Genomic DNA, 20,291 nt, shown 5'->3' on the forward strand with positions numbered 1-20,291 from the left:
AGGTGGTACTTGTGGTCTAAACCACCAAGCCCTTTGGGCTTGCAGATCATAAGGTCAACAGTTCGAATCTGCACAATGGGATGAGCTCATTTGGTTTGTCCCATCACGGTGTCCCATTGCACTAGAAGCAGTTTAGTCATGCTGGCCACATGACCCAGAAAACTGTCTGCAGACAAACACCAGCTCTCTTGGCCTGAAAATGGAGATGAGCACCGCACCCCATTGTCAAATTCGACTCGACTTAACCGTCCAGGGGTCCTTTACCTTTTACCATTACCTTTGTGCAAACAGCTTTTCAAAATTGACCATCCTTGGGGAAACAATTTCACCACATTGATTTTCTCCATGGGGAGGCGAAATTCTCCCAATAGTTTATTGGGGCAGGTCTTACTATTAGCACTGGCAGTAGCACAATGTCTATCTTTTCCACTAAGTTACCCCTTCCCACCACACAACTATAAGTGGCAGCAGCAGCAACTGTGTTGGCATCCTGGCCATACTTTTGCATCCTCCTCAGTGTCCCTGGTTGAATGCATTCCAGAACATGGAAATGACGGCCAACCCAGAATAATTATGAACATTATTTGGAGAAAATTCTACTAAGGGCCTTCTTTTCAAAGGTATGACAAAAAAGAAACATCTCAGAAATTTTCTCTGAGAATTGTCTTCTGAGAAATTGTAGCTTAGCTGTAGCTCACATTCTGCCAGGTTTTTGAAGAACCAAAGGGGAGCTAGAAGGAGGACAGGAAGGTGGATTATTTCATTCATCATGGGAGCCTGAGAAACAACTACCACATTCTGCATTCCAACGCTACAATTCTATGATTCTGTGTGGGCAGACAGGGGTGGCGTAATATGTTTTATATGTATCTTTTACTAGCTTATAGTGAAACAACAACAAAAACAGTCCAGAAATGTAAATAATGTATCTGATAATTCCACAGGCTTGCTCTAGGTAACCCAAACACATGACTTAAGCCTCAAAGCCCAGCCCAAACACAAGTGGCAACTCTCAGCCAATATATGAAAAAAGAGAGAATCTAATGTGAGACAAATGTGTTGTTGTTGTTACTATTATTATTAATTTTTATTAAGGATTTTCTTGATTTACATAGGTGTGCGCAATGTCTCTCTCGTATTTTTCCCATGTAACATTTTTACAAATCAGTTTTGGTTGTTGAGACATTAGGGAGAGGAGGGGGAAAGAAGTGGGTGGGGTGGGGAGATGGGTGAGGTGGGGTGACGATTTTCTATTTTACTTAATATATGTAGGGTTTGGTGTCAGCGTTTGTTTGTGTAGGTTCTCTGACACTTTTGTCCCTCACTGCCAAAGAGACAAATGTGTTATCAACACTTCTTGTCTTCCCTCAAAGGCAATGCCTCAGAATTCAGGAAATGCATCTCAAAGCCATCCCCACCACAGTTTAGAACGACTGTCTTGCTTTAAATCAGATCGGGCTTTTATTGCTATGCTTTTGGACTTACAAAGCATTTTTTAAAAAGAAAAAGTTCAGACTACTTTTTCCTACCTCTTACCACACGTATTTCTTTGCATGCAGGATTCCTCTACTACTGACCATCCTCACTTCCTTCTACTCACACTGAGATGAGCTTCTGTGAAGGCTAAATATTTGTATGAAATGATTTGTGCCCTTTTGTTTCATGGTAGAGGCACTTTTCAGGGTCTGCCATCAGCAGACAGCACACCGGCATTTTATAACCGCCCCTCCCCTCCCAATTTTCCAAGAGATCTGTTCAATTAATTCTCATTTTGGTATATCTGACTTGCTAATCTATTAACACATCAGCTGGAGACTTTCATTGGTTGCCACCAATCATGTTGAATTGCTGAGCAGCGGCCTAACTTGAAACATTAGGGCGTCAAATTTCTTCTGGTTACTGCAACACAATTGGTTTCCTCCCACAGCATCTACATATGGGTGGTTTCTGGTGTTACAAACAAGCGTAAACAAAGCTGATGCTAATGACTCCTGTTTCTTCTTTTCATACAAGTTGTGAAATGTGGGAAGGGAGGGATAATGTATTCATAACTCCCAAAGTGGTAGGAGTTTGCTCTATACACATCTTGTGCGTCGCCCCTACAGTGAGATGCTCAAATTCCCATTTGCCACATTATACAGGATACAGCAAAAGTGGGTGTGTTAGTTGCTTACGCTTCTTCTGTTGCTACTCAGTCATCTGATGCTGCGCTGAGAAAGTGGAAAGGTCTTGCAATGCTGCAATTTGGAAAGTGTGTTTGATTTTTCATCTTTTTTCCCTCCTATTGCTCTCTTTCACCAGCATATAGCATTAAAACTAGGTAATAATAAGTTTATTTATCCTTGGAGATTTTACAGAAGTTTCAAGGTACATTTGCAGGAAGGGTCCAGAGGTTGTGCTGCATACGGATCTCATTATCGGTTGCAATTCATTCATTGTAATGCATCCTGAGGTGAATGACTTTGGGATAACCCCATCTTTTTATATCTTTTTTCTATAGCACTGAGTATGTTTCGTGGGTGTATTTTTAAACATAATCACATAGCTTCTACCAAGCTTGGCTATTTGGAGACTATACTTCAAGCAGTTTCAGATAGAAAATACCCAGAAAAGAAAGTGTCAAAGGAAGGGTGGGGACAACTTTCCATTATATATTTGATCCTTGCAAATAGAGTGTGTGTGTGTGTGTTTTAACAACTGGCAAGACTGATAGGTATCAGGTTTGGTTTAGTTTAGTTAGCAAAAGGAAGCCACCATGACACATTCAAATATAGCTACCCACAGTGCAATAATCTCATAAAATCCTCTCTCACACAGGTTATGTAGTATGAAGGTTACAAAATTCACTCCATTGTAACGGTCCTTACACTATTTAAATAGATGGTGAGGTGTGTAGCAATTTTTAGGATTGCAAAGCTTTACAGAAACAATCTCTTATTCCCTAGTCTAGTGAGTAAAAAAAAAATTGTATCTAGGGTTGCAGTGAGTATTTCATGCATAGGAGCATGGCTCTGTTCAAATAAAAACAAGCATAACTCAGACTATATTATTTATTTATTTAATAATTAATCAATTAAATTTCTATATCGCAACAGCCCTTCCAAGCAGGTCCCTGGCTCAGTTCAGCTTGCACCTATCCAGCCCTCCTCTGCCCCCTCTCTCCCTCAGCACAGAAAGAGCCTTAATTCCAGTAAAAGCATAATTTAGCAAAGATATTTATTTGCCAGTGACTCAAATTTAATGTACAAAAATTATGAAATCATATTAGGAAGTATTGCCTCAAGCACTGGGGTTCTTAATGAACCCCCTCCAGCATTAATACCTACCTTACTCGTGCTCTTCCCCCTTCTAGTCCTTGTTCTGAATAGTTAGACTTAAATTGCTATGTCAATATAAAGTAGTTATTTTGTTATTAAGTCATATATTTCTCCTTGTTCAACCTCCATAGAGATTTGGATCCTAAGACAAGTTAGGTGAAGAAAAAAAATCCGTCACCACTTTCCTCTCGCAACCACTTGGGACATTCTGAAAAGAAGGCGATGGGTACTTAGAATCATAGTATCATAGAAACTTAGAGTTGGAAGGGATGCCAAGGGTCATCTAGTCCAACCCCTTGCAAACCAGGAATATCAGATGGCCAGCCAACCTCTGCTTAAAAACCTCAAAAAATGGAGAGTCCACCACCTCTCGTGGGAGTCTGTTCCACTGCCAAACAGCTCTGACTGTCAGAAAGTTTTTCTGAATGTTTAGTCGGAATCTCCTTTCTTACAACTTGAAGCCATTGGTTCAAGTTCTACACTCCAGAGAGGGAGAAAAAAAGCATGTTCCCTCCTCCATGTGACAGCCCTTAAGATATTTGAAGATGGCTATCATATCTCCTCTCAGCCTCCTCTTTTCCAGGCTAAACAAACACAGCTCCTTCTAGCGCTCCTCATAAGGCTTAGTTTCCAGACCCTTGATCATCTTGGTCACCCTCCTCTGCACACATTCCAAACTGTCAACATCCTTCTTAAATTATGGTGTCATTATCTCTCAGACCAAGGGGGTCTCAAGAGTACTTGAACCTAGAACCCAGGGGGTGGGGAAGCGAGGCCAAATTTAAGAGTTCCCCCCAGCCCTCACGCTGCCTTCCCAACGCCGGGTAACTGAGGCACTGGGCTTTAGGAAGGAGGCACAAGGCTCTGGCAGGATCCTAGAACCCTCCCATCTTCTTCCCAGTGTGGTGTAGTGGTTAAGAGCAGTAGACTCGTAATCTGGGGAACCGGGTTCGCGTCTCCACTCCTCCACATGCAGCTGCTGGGTGACCTTGGGCTAGTCACACTTCTCTGAAGTCTCTCAGCCCCACTCACCTCACAGAGTGTTTGTTGTGGGGGAGGAAGGGAAAGGAGAATGTTAGCCACTTTGAGACTCCTTAGGGTAGTGATAAAGCGGGATATCTGTGCTGGCCCCAAGGGTTTGTCCATGAAGCGAGGTCCAAGTCCAGTCCTGGGTCTAGGGGTCCAAAGGAGGTCAATCCGGCGGGGAGCAAGGCAGGGAGCAGGTCAAGGTCCAAGGCAGGTTCAGGCACAAGGTTGCAGGTTGAGCACACGCTTGCAACTAAGTTGCTCACGCAACTTGGGCTGGGTCTGGCTGGCTTTTATCTGGCCCTATGCTTAGGGCGGTCCCGATCCTCCGGAGACTCGCCTCTCCTCCGGGCCTGGAGGCGAGCACTCCTCCTGCAGACACTTAACTCCCTTCGCCTCTCTGCCCTGAGCCTCTGTAGCTCAGGAGAGGCTGGTGGGTTACTGGACCCAGGGGATGCCTCAGCTTCCTCTGAAGAGGCTGGGAGTGGAGCATCTGCAGGCAATGGGTCCTCCCTCCCATCAGGAGCCAGAGCAGACTCTGCTGATGCCTGCACCTGGGGATCCAGCACAGGTGGGGATCCTTCAGGCTCAAGCCCTGGCCCCGGCTCAGCTGGTTCTGGAGGCGGGGAATCCTGTGCAGGCTGGGATCCCTCAGGTTCAGCATCAGAGTCTGACTCCCAGGCCATCACAATATCAAATCCAAACTCCTCCTCCTCCTCCTCCTCCTCCTCCTCCTCCTCCTCCTCCTCCTCCTCTTCTTCTTCTTCTTCTTCTTCTTCTTCTTCTTCTTCCCAAAACTAGGAAAGCACTAACCAGGCTTTGGGAAGGAGGCAGGAGGAATCTGTCAGAAGCCTCATGCCTCCTTCCCAAAGTCCAGCACCTCGCATACCTGGATTTGGGAAGGCAGCACGAGGGCTAAAGGGGGAGGATGTCAAATGTTGCTGACCACCCTGATCAAGGGTATTCATATCTCTCTCCCACTAGCCAAAGTTCCTGAGGCACCTGTTGCTATTTTTCCCTTGTTATGCACATCCTGAGATACAGGGTTGTTTTTAAACTGAACTCCCTCAAATTACACGTGTACATAAGGACTTTGAAACACTAGACATCACCTTATTTAGAGTATACATGGAATGCAAAGGGAGACATTATTGGTGTGTGGGAGAGATAGATAGATAGATAGATAGATAGATAGATAGATAGATAGATATAGAATTGGGGTCAATTTTGACTTCAGGTGCCATTGCGGGCTGGGAGGGTAGAACAGTTTAAGCATTTTCTATAAATGGAACAATGCGGAGGTTGAAGAAGTTGTGTGTCATGTAGAGAAAATATTACCCCAAAACGTGTTCGGAGTCACTAAGTGGAGTTAAATGCCTTACTTTGTCCTGTTGGTAGCATTATCTCAGCACGGCGGAAGTTGAGATGTACTGCACAATGGCTTTGAGTTTAGAATATTTTTTAACATGTTTTTAATCACTATGTTCTTTCCCACAAGATGTCTTTATGTAACCCCTTCCCTGTGCTCCTCTCTTTAGCTACGAGGCTCCAAAATAAATGTTAATTTCTCTCTCTCTTTTTCGCTCATATGAAAATCTGTCAACACCTTTCTATTATGCTGCCATTTTGGGATGCCTTCTTAACAGTGGCTCTCATTCAGACACTTTGTGGTATCACATTTCTATGAAGGACAAGATTGCCCCATCTCTTAGGCTGCCACAGTGATTGGGTGTGATTCATCATCATCATCAAGCAGTGGGAATAAAGCCCCCCAAAATGAGCCATTCATTCTAGGTTTAGCCATGACTTATTAAATTTTAGCGTGCAGCTATCTCTCACTCTCACCTTCTTTCAGAAGCCATCTTTATATTAGCATTCAAAAGCCCCTCTTCAACAATATATCCACTCTGCATAGTTCTGCACTACTCTAATGATGCACAAATCTATATTCTGTTTTTCCCTCAGGCTCACTCTTTGTATGTCAATGATTTACAGTCCTAACTTCCCCAGTACACTTAATCCCATGTTTCTGTGCCTTGAAAGTGGCATTCAGAAGTCGATGGCCCAATCCAAGCAGCCCCTTCAGCTATGAATGTTAGACAGTGCAAACTTACCTTCTATTTGCCTTTTGGTAAAACTTTTTTGCCAAGCCTGTCTCCCTGCCCCATGCTTCCACCTCAACTGTTTGCTGTACAGGTTTTCCCAGCTCCTTTCAAGTCATGTTCCTTTCTTCAGTGCATGCCAGATGTCTTCCCTTCCCCCACCACCCAAATACTACTGTGCAGTTTTGTTTTGTTTTTGTTAAAAGAAACTTGTTTGCCACCGCTGCTTTATGATCTTCAAACCACCGCTCCGGTTTTGATTCTCGCAGGTATTTGCAGCATCCCCCGATCTATTATCAAGCCGTTCTCATTACTATGCTGCTTCCGTCCTCGGAATTCATTAGCAAAGATAAGGTTGAACATAATTGTGGCCCTTGCAATGCCCTTAAAGGACTCCTTTCCCTCAGCTCGCTACACTATCATTAATCTGCACCCTTTGTTTATACTCAAACCCAAAAGTGTTTTCATTGCATGGGGTCCTTTGTTTGCAGCAGCGATAGCTATTCAGAGGTCATTATCCTTCCACATTGGAGGCTAAGAGCGGGAGCAAGTGCCCGCCCTTCAGACACCCTCAAGCCCTTATCTGTGATTAGATGTTCTCCATCAGATGTCCTGGTGATTGTGCTGAAATCTAATTATATAGTTCGGTGGCTCCCCCATTTTCCCAAGTGATTGAAGGTTTTAGGGGGCAGCCTTTGGATAGGTTAGGTTTCCTTCTGAGGTGGGGTTGCTGAAACCTTGGGGCATTTCTGGGATACCTGTTTTTATTTACAAATATGCATGGTGAGTGTGGGGAAGCGAGGAATCATTGCCACAATAAAGGGCTATGTTTTTAAATAACCAGTTGTCCTCCCAAACAAGATAGCTTCTGCATCTGGCCTGGGGGTGTGCTAAGACCTCCCTCTCCTTTATTAGCTACATTCTGCCAAACCATTTCTTTCCAACCGATGCCCAAACACATGGGGTGTGTCTCTAGCTAGCTGCCACCAGCCATCAGTGCTTGTTTAAGGAAGGATTTTTCCCCCCATCAATGCCCATAGAGCAGTGGTTCCCACTTACTAAGTACTGCAGGCTCCCTGTTTTTCAAAAGTCAAGCCACAGAGCCCCTATTTTTGAAAAGAAAAGAAAAAAGATATTTCTATGGTTGTTTTGGTTATGTGAATGGTGCCATGGACCCCCTGGGTGGGTGACCCTTCCTTTAGACTTCTGAGCACGATTGTCTAGGGACCTGCTTAGAGGCATTTCAGTAGGATTGTCTGGGCAACCTGCTTAGTGGTTTACTAACCTAATAGCAAAGGACCCACTATTCTTTTCTAGTCTTATTCTGCATGTGCTGTTTTGTCATTTACCTCCTTCCAACCCCATTTTCTTCCCCAAATATACTCCTGGATTAGCTGGTATAGCAATTACTTTGTCCTTGAGTGGCGGAAGTTGAACTTCTGACTGAGCCACCTATATTGCCTTCAAGTTTATTAGCAGGGAGTGGCATTTCCCTAAGGATCAGCCAGGAATTCCAACACTACATTGCTTGGTCTGCTAAGAATTTAGTGACTTCTCTGTACATGAGGACTGTCTTTGCAGACAAAACTAATTTAGTCCTGTTATTATTATTATTATTATTATTATTATTATTATTATTATTATACTGCCCTACACCCAAAGACCACAGGGCAGTTTACAATATAAAAACACAAGACATCCCATAATAACAAACAAAAACAATACCCTCCAGTTTAAAAGTCTATTACAGCTCACTCCTGATGTGCAGACACCAAAGGCACCTTGTGGCAAACCATCGCCAAATCTGCCACCAGGATTAGTGAATAGTTAAGCCAAAGGTGAGTTGAAGTTTACTGGGGTGAAATAAGAAATAATATATGCACCCCTATGTATTAATAATGATCTGAGATTATGTCAGACAACCATCAAGCCCTGCATTGATCTACTTGGTTGGCAATATGCAAGCTTGGCCCTTCCACTAATACTTGCCAGAACGGACTTTGTTGTGAATAAAGCAATTTAAAAATATTCATAGTTCATTATACACTGCTTGCATAACCATGTTTTTATAACATGGGAAGCAATATTCTGCCATCAGATGGTAGCTGTTCTTACATTCCCATATATAAAACTATGAATAACTTTGAAAGTACTATAAATATTTAAACAAATTCCACGTTAATAAAGCTTTAAGCAAATTTTTGCTTGGGCATCTTAAGTAATGGTTATAAAATAGGCAAACTTACAGTTAAAAGGCAAGAAACTGACAACTAGTAAATACCTATGGTCCAAAATCCACGTGACAATGTAATGATGGGTCACTGTATGAAGTCAGTTTGGACTTGTGGGTCACCGTGCCAAAAGAATTGGGAACCACTGATATATACAACATTTAACTTATCTACAACTGACAGGTCTAATAAGAGGGAGGGAAGTATATTTTCCTTGTAGAGTGTGAGAGAACTGAAAAACTGCACAAAGGAAACACAAATATTTACTGCAACACTCTTTGCATTTTAAATCTTTCAAGAAAAGGACTTTTTTTTACAGTTTACACTGCTTGTAGTTCTGAAACGCTAAGAAATTAATGTCAAAACAAAAGCCACAACTGTGGTTCTTTACTGCCACCTTGTGTTTCTTCAATTGATTGCATTTGCTGCTCTTTTTTGCGGGGGGGGGGGGAGCAAGACTTCTTACCTGGTTTATTTAATCTTGTTTATGTGTGTGTGTGTGTTTTATTTAGCTGAAGCAAAGTGAGGCGAATGCAGATACCAAGGAAAAGCTCCCACTGCGCCTACGGATCTTTGAAAAATTCCCTAACAGACCTCAAATGGTAAAAATCTCCAAGCTCCCATCGGATTTTACAGTGCCCAAAATAAGGTAGTATCGCTTTTCAGCTCTCTTTAAGTGCTTGGCAATGTGAAACACGTTTTAAGATATGTTTGAAGTTTTCTTTAGATTCTCTTCTCCAATGTATGGGTATTTTATTTTAAAAAAAGAATGTGAAATCGATCCCATTCCACAAGGCCAAATTAAGGTGGTTTGGGGCCAATGCAATTCCCCAAACAGGGCCCCCACCCTTCACCAAAATCGAGTATAAAATGACTGCAAAACACTTAATACTTGAATCACAGACATCACATTTTGGTCCCTTTAACCATACTGATGCATCTTGTTTCTTTGGTTCTCTCTCCTAACCACATACACATATATTTTGCCCATACTCATTTTCTTCCTTTTTCCCTTTTTGTTTGTTTGCCCACTAGGGTGCATTATCTGTACCATGAACCAACCTAGAAAGGGTATCTGTTTTGCTTCCGAGGGAGTGAAGAGTCTTCCAATTGACAAGAAAGCTAGAACAGCGCATCTATTGTATTTTTAAATTATTGCCAAATACTGTAGTAATCACTGCACAATATAAACACATTTATCTGAAATTTCATGTTTAGAAGCTGCAGTAATACTTACCCTCACTTAAGCTATGGCTTTGTGACAGGCTTAAACGTTCTACTTTATATGATTAGAATGTTAGGAAAGACATAATTGAAATATATTTTGTAAACCACTTTGGGATTTGTTTTTCACAATCAAGCAGCATGTAAATTTTATGAAATAAATAAATAAATGGGGGCGTTAGCTATGATTCTGTCCCATTAGAACAAAATACAGCCAAGTAAATTGAAAACCGGAATCTGGCTGATGCAAAGTACGTGTTTTATAAACGTGTTCTTTGAATTCCTGCTGAAATATTTTTTTTTCCTTGAGAAAGGGTGTTTTCTATGGATTATATCAGAGGTTTTAAAACTTGGAATTTAGCACATAGCAGAATCAGACAGAGAGGTAAAGTGCAAAGCAAATGATAAATATTTAAAGGAAAGCACGGTTAAAGAAGAACATAAGTTTTTTTTTTTAGACAATCGTGTAGCTACATACAAATTTTATGTTACTTCAGTGATCAAATCAAAATCCGTTATGTATAATATGCCTTGTATAGTTTTCATTTTATCTTTTGTACTAGCATATGGACTATTCAGGATTTTTTCAGATACTATCAAATTATAAATAAAGTGAATCAGGAGCTTTGCCTCAAAGCCTTCTCTCTCCTTTTTTTACTCTTAAGGGAAAGCTTTATGAAGCAATTTATTGATCGACAGCAGCAAGACACAACTTGTTTACTGAGAAGGCTTCCATCAGCTTCTTCCTCCTCATGTGACCATTCTAAAAGGTTGGCAATTGAAGACAACAAATACATTGACCAGAAGGTAAACAGCAATATATGAGTTTTCCATATCTATCATAAACTAAAGTTGTACAAGCAGATAGAAACTTGATTGTCCAACGTGACAGACAGATTTTGTAATTATGACCTTAGACTTTTGATTGATGCTAATTTGGAGGTTTCCTTTTAAAGTTCTGTTACTATTCTGAATATTAACAACTCCATGATGACATCACAGTGTAGGGAAGAGATGGGTAGCTGGTGTTGTGTCCACACATACCAACCCGTGCCGCAGTCTCCCATCAACACATTTTGCAAACAAATAGTTGTGTTCCATACATTGATTTCATACAGGACTACAGGACCTGAAGAACGGGGGGAAATAATAGCACACCTGGCCAAATGCTGTCTAGGTGATTGCAGTACCATGCCAAGCAGCACAGATTCCCCATGCATAAGTTGAGTCTCTAGTCAGATAGATGTGGGAGAGATTTTTGCTGAATGCCTTTGAAAACTGTTGCCCGACAAAGTTGGGCAGTGCGTGGGCTGACTCAGTGTAAGATGGTTTCGTATACCCAGTGAGAAATTTGCCCATGTAGGTAGAACATTAGGTTGCATTTTGCTACTGATTCTGGCTTTCTATAGTTACCATTACCATAGCAACCTTCCGTTTAAATGCACCAATATTCTCCAAAATCTCTCCCCTCTAACACAGATTTGAAATAATAACTTAAAAAAAAACCTGAATATTTGACTGTGTGCACAGTAGAACAGAAACAAGATGTTAATTAAGCACAAAACACTGAAATCAACCACAAAAATTATGCTGACAGCTGTAGCTTCTTCCTTTGTGCATGCTATCTATATTTCCTCTAATGTGAATCAGAGAACCTAGAAAACTCTGCAATTTATAAAATAATAAAGAAGAGCTGTTTAGGAGTTGAGCAAAAGCAGTTTTCTAACTATGATGGCCCTAGGGTCTTTTGGAGAATCGTGCCCCATTCTTTATTCCAACATCTCACGAGTTTTCATTTTCTCCAAAATGAATGCACAGAGGTGCTGCAGAGGTTTTTGCCCAAAAGTTTCTCATTATCCAAAGTTCTCATAGTTTTCTTCCCTCTAGTTCAGTCCGCCGAGCCTCTTTCTCTCTTTACTCTGTCCAAAGTTGCATGACAGGCAAGCTGACATCATGATTACAGGGATCTCCAGCCTTATCAGGATGCTGTTGTCCTTTCTGGAAGACCGCTGGAAGGTAGCTCACCTCCTGTTTATTTAAGATAGCCATCAATAGTTTTAAGCAGTTAAGCGGAGCTAACATTCACTCAGTCATCCAGTTTGTGACTGATTGCATTTAAAATAGTAATATTATATGGATAATAGAAGCATAAGTGCAATGAATACATAGGTATATAAGATTTACTGTACAACATAATGTCTGAATTAGTATAGTACATGACAGGAGGAAATCAGCTGATTACTCCATTTGATTTCATTCATGATCCTTACTTTTGTTTTGTTATTCATTCACTAAAATTGCATTCACTCGGTAATTAATTCATTCCTCTCCTATCAATTTCATTATTTCCATTTTGTTTTCTTAACCATTACTTTAGCTGCTATCTATGGTTGCAGCAGCTTCCATTGGTTTTATCAAAAACGTGCTGGATATTACATTTTTCCATTCTTGGGGGCAGGGTGAGAAAAGTACACCATGTTTTCCCGAAAATAAGACATACCCATAAAATAAGCCGTAGCAGGATTTCTAAGCATTTGCGAAAATAAGACATAGTGATAGGCGCTGTTCTGGAGGGCACCAAGGAAGAGGTGAGATTGGACACGGCGCCTCCCGGCAACAGCTCCAGCTCTGCCAGCAGCACACTTAAGACGGCTCTGGATAGGTGTGGCTATGCAGCGTACCGACGCGGATCGGTTAAGAACATGGGCAGCAGCTGGAGGGCGGCTCCTCCAGTGGGAAGGAGGCTCGGAGGTGACCAGAGAGGTGCAGGCAGCCCCATCAACAACTGACATAATAAAAATAAGACACCCCCTGAAAAAAGCCATAGTGTGTCTTCTTGAGGAAAAATAAATATAAGACAGAGTCTTATTTTCGGGAAAACATGGTAGTTGCCATTTTTAAAAAAACGCAGGGCACCATTTGTGGCTGCCATTCTTGCGCATTGCTGCTGTTGTCCAAATACAATGCATAGTATGGCACTGTCACACTCGCGAGTGGAACCAGTCTAACATGAATGAATACAATTAGGTGAGATGATCCACTCCACAGAAAAGCAGAAGCCCTTGCTAAGGTTTTCACAAATCCACCAGTAACTTCCTGAACAACTCCAAAGACATCTGACACCAGTGAGAGCAGCTTTATCCCATCCAATTGTATACAGTGATGTGCTACAAACTGCTATAACCATGTTAACATTATGCCAGCCACCGTTGTGAATTCCTGTGCTACTTGGGAGAAGTCCTGGTCAGGGCAGAGTGATACTGCCCCAGTTTGGGTTTTCTGCACGACCCCGCTGGGGTTATTCTATCTAAATTACCAGCTTGAGGTAAGGAAAATAATCAACCCGGATGCAACATAAGCAGCTGTATCCTTGGGTTGTGTGTGCTGGTGATCAGTCACAGCTTTGCTCAACCAAACTACAGTCTCATATTGCCATGAATGACTAAACAACAGACTAGTATTGATAGTGTTGACGTCTATATTTTTAATGACTCTCTGCAAGGGTAGATGGAAATGGCACATAAGTATGTGGCTAGATCCAGACATGCCATTATACAAATAAAAGGGCTCCCACTGGGAAATGGGAGGCACCCTTCCCTTTCTAGTCCCCCACACACCAATCCTATGCTGTTCTCCCAATCCTTTGGAGCAGCTTTAGAGAGAGGAAGGATCTGCAAAACCCCTCTTCTTCTGGTGGAGAATTACATGCATGGAACCACAAGTCTGAGCAGAAACCATAATATGTCAAGTGATATTTGAATGGACTACTATGTTCTCCAGATGCGTTTGCATTTTTCACATTGTTTTAAAGTAAGCTTGTATTCTTCATCCTTATATTCTAGCTTTCAATTGTGATGTTTTCAGACAGAGATTTTCTGAAAACGTCTTTGTCATCTGCAACATCTGGGTTGTTGTATGATGAGTTGGCTTGCCATCCACATGGCAGATGTGTTTTTGCCTTTCCTTTTTACTAAAAACCATCTGTGTTGCTTTAAGCAGTTTTATGATCCTGGTAATTTTTTTGCAGATCTTCTTTCATTATCATTATTTTTTTTAATAGTAGTAGTAGTTAGATTCTGTGGCCGTAGAATTGGGTTTAGTGCATTGCAAATTTTTAAAATAGGAGAGCTCTAATATCACCAAATAGAAACAGACCTTGCAACTTCTGATCTAAGGTAGAATGAAATTTTCTTATGCAAGCCTTAAGAAATATTTGCATGTATGTATCCAGGTGCATTTTGCCATTCAAAGTCTCAATTAAAAAGCCTGCTGTAGAGTCTTTTTTGCAAGGCAAGTGTTGAAATTTAAAACAGTTAAGCCAGCTAAAATGATCTGGGTAATCTGTGAGGAGTGATAGATATTCACAGTATACCTTTATTTTTCACATAACTGTATCCCTAAAACTGTTGGTCCAAAATTATAAAGGACTCCATAGGAGGTACAAATTCCAAATAAGTAAAGGTACCTTGTTCACCATAGCAAGACTTGCCTGTGCACATTTGACATCACAAAATGAACTGCTCAATAGATCAGTATTCTGGCCCATGACAAGATACACAATTGGTAAAGCTGCTTTTCCTTTCATTTCACAGCTCCGCAAATCTGTTTTCAGCATTAGAGCAAGAAACCTTCTGGAAAAGGAGACTGCAATCAATAAAATTCTTAGGTAATGATGATTTGATGCTTCCCTTAATTTGATTTGCAAGTAGCAGATTTATTTGAATCATCTTGAATAGTTTTCCCAGTCCAATTCTTCTCTCTCTCTTTTTCTGGCTCTCTGCATGTAACAGGTAAAAGCTTGGTATTTCCTAAAAGCTTTGATGCAATTAAAACCGCCTCCCATTTGGAATGAATCAATGGGATGAATTTAATCTCTGGAAATCCAGCAATCATTAGGAGTATGATGCGACCTCCCCACCTTTCATGAACCTGCTCTGCCTTTCCCCTTCTCCAGATCTAAGCCATAGAGACCTTGAGGAAGGCATGCCCAAATCACTAGATCACAGCACAACAACCCAAGACCTTAGACACCTCTCCATCTAGGGACTGTCCCTTTCCACTCCCCCTGGGAAAGGGCATGCTTGCCCAGAAACAAAAATTGGGACAATGATCCAGATTTTTAATACCTTCCCTTACAAATTTCAAAGTCTGCTGAAAAATATAGTGCTCAGAAGAAAACAAACATCATAATTCTGTAACAGTTTCTAGCTATTAGAAAGGTAAAAGATAAAGAAAGTGCCTGTTCATTTATTTGTCACTATAGATAGAAGCCAAAATATGTTCTAGACAATTCTCCTCTTAACATTTTTACTGTGCTCAACATGAACAGCACACAAGTTCTGTTTTCAGTTATTACCTGCTTAAAAAAAATAAATAGAACCACCTATGCTCTCTCTGCAACGATGTTTGGGAAACTACATTATTGCCTTGCTGGAATTATAAATTCAGTTTTGGCAGTTTGATTGTATTTCAAACAGCTGCTCAGCTGGCCCTAAAAATATTCTTCGAAATGGAATGACCTTTTCTGCTCGCTGGGATGTTAACAGCCAAGGGATAATGTATCTTTGAAAATATTTAACAGACAAGCTTATAGCCAGATAGTTTCACTGTGTCAAAGATATGAGAATGTTATTCAGAAATCCAATGCATTCTTAAGTGCATTACAATGAAAAACAGTGTACTACAATGCTTCTATGCCCACCTAAGCGTCACAAGATGATTGTGTCCTTCCTCAACAACATGTGCGGCACCATCCAGTATGACGGCTCATCCTTGGACACCTTGTCTATAAATAGTAGTGTGAAACAGGGCTGTGTTCTTGCCCCAACTATATTTGGCGTGTTCTTCTCCTGTTGCTCTCATATGCCTTCAGCTGAAGACAGTGTGTACTTCCATTCAAGGAGCAATGGGGGACTGCTCAAACAGGCACATCTCCACACCAAGACAAAACTGTGGCAGGTCCTTATCTGAGAGATGTTGTTTGCAGGTGATGCAGCCTTGACAGTGCACTCTGAGGAAGCTCTACAGAGACTCATCAAGCATTTTGCCCAAGCCTGTGGGGAGTTTGGCCTTACCACCAGTCTGACAAAGACCAACATCCTGGGTCAGCACTCCACTCATCAGCATCGTTGACCACACTCTTGAGGTGGTAGATGACTTTGTCTACCTGGGTTCCACCATAACCAGCAACTTCTCCATTGATGCTGAGCTGGACCAGTGTATTGACAAGGCAGCTACAGCAATGGCTCACCTCTCTGAAAGGGTATGGGAGTATGCGATGCTAACGTTCAGTAGCAAGATGAAGGTCTACCAGGCTTGTGTGTTGAACACACTGCTTTATGGAAGTGAGTCATGGGCAACTTAACAATGCCTTCCACATGTCAGGAAGATTTGGGGCATCACATCACAAAACAGAGTCTCAAAGATGTGCTCTCCCAAGCTCTCATATTCCCAGCATGTTCACACTCCTATCTCAGTAACAGCTACGCTGCCTTGGTCATGTCCACAGAATGGAAGATGGCAGGATCCCCAAGGGGAGCTGGCTTCAGGCACCAGGCCCGTTGGCAGACCAACTCTGCATTACAAAGATGTCTGCAAAAGTGACATGAAGGCTGGCAACATCAACCCCGCGGTGTGGGAATCCAGTGCAGGGAGATTGGCAGTTAGGTTGTGCATCTGTACAAGTGACCAGAGGAGGAATGACCTCCGGGAGGAGCGTAGAGAGAAGAAACACCATGGTGCATCTGCAGCCGCACAACCAGACAACTTCATCTGCTCCAGCTGTTACTGAACATGTCTCTCCCATATCTGTCTCTACAACCACAGCAGGCTCTGTAACCTTCCAACAGTTTGACTTCACCCCCAAAGGTGCATTTCTCCATTATCTCCCGAAACAGATGGATGCTGAAAGGATTATTACTTTATTCTTTAATTTATTTAAATACCGCCTTTTCCCCACAACTGGGACTCGTGGCAGCTCACATATATTAAAACAAACATGGTTAAAACACAGATAGGTAAAAACTGATCAAAGATTCACCTACTCAGAAATAGGAGCCATTGAGTTCAGAGGGGTAGGATTGCTTCCTTAAACTACACTGTATTCTAGTGATTCTAACAATACTATCTTACTAAACCACTTTCTGCTTACAAAAATATTTTTTTTTGGGGGGGATGACTTCAGTTAAAAGTATTTCCTTAATAGAAAAGAATTCTTTGAAAATTAAGTATTTTAGGAAATATGTTTGGAGTTCAGAAGTAAAACAAGCAATAGCACCAGGGGTTTGAAGGGGAATCAGGGAGTGAGCAAGTTGAAACATGGAGAGATGGATGGAAAGGCAAGGAGAGAACAGGAGGTCATGTAATTGCTCTGTATTAAACACTCTGATGAAAGCACACTGTTTAAGAGTCGATTAGACAAAAAGTTCTAACATGAGGTATCTCTGAAATATTTAATTTATCCATATTGAAAATGAAGAAAAACAAAAGTCTGGACATGAAACACATATATACACATGGGAGGGGACTGAGACCAGACTCCATGGCAACTTCTTTCTTCCCTCTCCATGAAGCCATTCATCAAACTGGGAGACTGGTGTTCTGTCTAATAGCCATGTCTCTGCCCCTCTAGTCCTGTAGGCCTGTCTGAAGCAAGAAGAGCTTTTATGCCAAACTTCTAGGTGTGAGGAGGATAGGGGCAGATGACAACTATATTATACAACTTGTTGTTCTAAGTAATGGCTTGTGCATGTATGGCTGAGAAAGAGAAAGGAGTGGAAAAGGAATGTTTTGAGGGTTTTTTGTTTTTTGCCAATCTCCTCCTGCAGGGCTGTGAATTATGTCCTTTAAAAAAAAAAAAACTTCTGAGTTGTTTGGTTGCCGTACAATTTTATTTTTACCTACCGTAGTGCTGCTCATTTCCCTAGGGCCTGTACACGCCAGCGTATGTTGAGTGGATCCTTTGAGGGGCAGCCCGCAAAAGAAAGATCAATTCTTAGTGTCCAGCATCATATACGCCAAGAACGCAGGTAAATACAGTTGCAGCATTTTACAATATGGTGGATTATATCAAACAGATGAAAACTGAGCTCCATAAAGAACTAATCTCCATATTTCTTTGACAATAACAATGATGAATCAGTGTGACGTACAAAGGGGAGAAAATGATTTTTATTTCAAATGTCGTTAGCTTCCGTGACATTCAGATCACCCATTTTAAAAAAATCAAGGGAAAAAAGTAGCTGGTAGTAGATTAGACTAGGCTGAAAAATGTACAAGCTTTTGATGCAACCAAAGAAAAATTGATTGCAAGGGACACTGTCTTGATGCACTATAATAGTAATCACATAAGGATCGACACTTGATCTCAGTTATCTGTCACCCAAAAGTATGTTATTTTTTCAGGTCACTAAGACATGGCTCCAACAGTCAGCGAATCAGCAGAGGAAAATCGCTTGAAACTCTAACTCAAGATGTAAGTCTTAATAAAATTGAGAATGGAGTGGAATTTAAAATATCTTGGAGAAAAACAATTGTCATAACAAATCACAAATTCTACAATAATGATTTTGTAACGCTATAATATTAGGGTTCCTTTTTAGTGCATTAATTTGTGAACTGATAAAACCTACCCAGTGTTTAGCACTTGCAAGTCCCATTGATATGTATGGTAGAGGTTTATGCCTACCACTTCCATTGAAATCAATGGGATGTAAAGATGCTTAATTTTGGCTAGACAAGCTCTGGTTAATATGTATAATAGTGGAGTATCTACATAATTACTAATTGAGTTGTGAATTTTCTCAAAAACTGAATCAGAAACTCTTCTCATAGTACTGGAGTTTTTGAAAATAAAATATAAGTTGCATGCAGTTACATACATTCTCTTGCTTTGTTCTTGTGTGGTAAAATAGAGAACTGTTTTGTTTTGTTTTAAATGCTTCTTCTTCTAGCATTCTAATACAGTGAGGTACAGAAATGCACAGAGAGAAGACAGCGAGATAAAAATGATCCAGGAAAAGAAGGAGCAGGCAGAAATGAAAAGGTATTTAGGGAATTTCTATTGCTTTCTTAAATTGAATATATTTACTAGGACTGTACCCCAGTTTCTTCATAAATTAATAATTTGAGTGGTTGAGGTCATAATCCTAACCCCTGGCTGGTAGTGGTGAGGCCTGATAGAGGGGCACAGCCAGGGGCACTTGCACCAGCCAGGCCAGAAGGCAGAAGGAGAAGTGAAATGCCCCTTCATTACACCAGCTCCCAGACTGGTGAGGCAAAGAAGCCAATTTTGGGCTCGTTTCCAGCTCATAGTGGCAGCAGATTTGGCAAAGGATTCACTGGCTCCTGTGCTGGCCCAGCCCCACCCTTGAAACACCCCATTTTAGCCATAGCATCTGCCCACCTACCTTTTAAGCAGCTGCATTGGGTTGCTGCTCATTGGTGGGGCTTCTCCCACCCCCACAATGGTGGCATTTGGCAGAGCTGAACAGGGTTGGGTGGAAGGACACATCCACCCCATTCAGTCTTTTGCATGACAGATTGGATATTTGGATTATTCTGCCAGTTGATTAACAAATTTGCTTAGGGCCAAAAACAGTATTTCAGAAGCAAGAAGAATGTTTTTAGATGATGCACCCAACAGTCACAGCTGGCATTAGATGCATTCCTCTAATGTGTGAAAAAAGGTAGAATGTCCTTTTTTAAGAAGATTCTTGCCATCTGCGGTTTTGATACACACTGGTAGAGAGTATATACTTTCCTGATCACAGCTAGTTAGGTCTGAGAGATAGGGACTTGCCCAAAGGCACCCTGTGGTTTCCACAGATGAGCAGAAGGTTCCTAAGGCTGACAGTCAACCCTCTCTCTACTGCACCACAATGGTCTTGTTGCTATAAGATAACTAAATATTATGCTTTATATACCTTCCTGCTGCCTTCTTTGCCTGTGACTGAATATCTTACAAGTCCCTTCCCCCGCCCCCATTCTTGAAAGGAAAGTCCAGGAAGAAGAGTTACGAGAGAATCACCCCTATTTTGACAAGCCTCTGTTCATCGTTGGCCGTGAACACAGATTCAGAAATTTCTGCAGAGTGGTTGTGCGAGCTCGCTTCAACGCGTATGTATCTGAGTGTTTTGTGGCAGCTTTGTGTTTTCGCTTTGGCTCTGTGTCTTGCTTCACAAGTTCATACATCAAGTAATAGGGTTCGGCTGAGTAACTTTTTATTTGGTTATCCTCATTTTATATAAAAGCACACATTCTACTCATGTAAAAACACCAGGCAGGCCCCACAAATAACCCAGAGATGCATTTTAAATAAAAGGACACATTCTACTCATGTAAAAACACGCTGATTCCCAGACCGTCCACGGGCTGCATTTAGAAGGCGATTG

At 41.4% G+C, this 20,291-nt stretch overlaps 1 protein-coding gene across 10 annotated transcripts in view; it reads left to right on the plus strand.

Moving 5' to 3' along the window:
• Positions 1 to 20,291, plus strand: part of NALCN (sodium leak channel, non-selective) — a 181,009-nt gene that overhangs the window by 135,746 nt on the left and 24,972 nt on the right. For 8 of the 10 annotated variants that reach the window (XM_033147806.1, XM_033147807.1, XM_033147798.1 and 5 more), the window contains 8 exons: positions 9,189 to 9,325; positions 10,566 to 10,707; positions 11,830 to 11,916; positions 14,493 to 14,566; positions 17,826 to 17,927; positions 18,304 to 18,373; positions 18,852 to 18,943; positions 19,894 to 20,016. In XM_033147806.1, coding sequence (XP_033003697.1) covers positions 9,189 to 9,325; positions 10,566 to 10,707; positions 11,830 to 11,916; positions 14,493 to 14,566; positions 17,826 to 17,927; positions 18,304 to 18,373; positions 18,852 to 18,943; positions 19,894 to 20,016 — 827 coding nt within the window. The remainder of the gene's footprint in view (positions 1 to 9,188; positions 9,326 to 10,565; positions 10,708 to 11,829; positions 11,917 to 14,492; positions 14,567 to 17,825; positions 17,928 to 18,303; positions 18,374 to 18,851; positions 18,944 to 19,893; positions 20,017 to 20,291) is intronic. The other 2 variants (XM_033147800.1, XM_033147801.1) reach the window with 1 other exon arrangement.

Source organism: Lacerta agilis, chromosome 4 (genome assembly GCF_009819535.1).
Source record: "Lacerta agilis isolate rLacAgi1 chromosome 4, rLacAgi1.pri, whole genome shotgun sequence".
In the NCBI taxonomy this organism is placed as follows: domain Eukaryota; kingdom Metazoa; phylum Chordata; class Lepidosauria; order Squamata; family Lacertidae; genus Lacerta; species Lacerta agilis.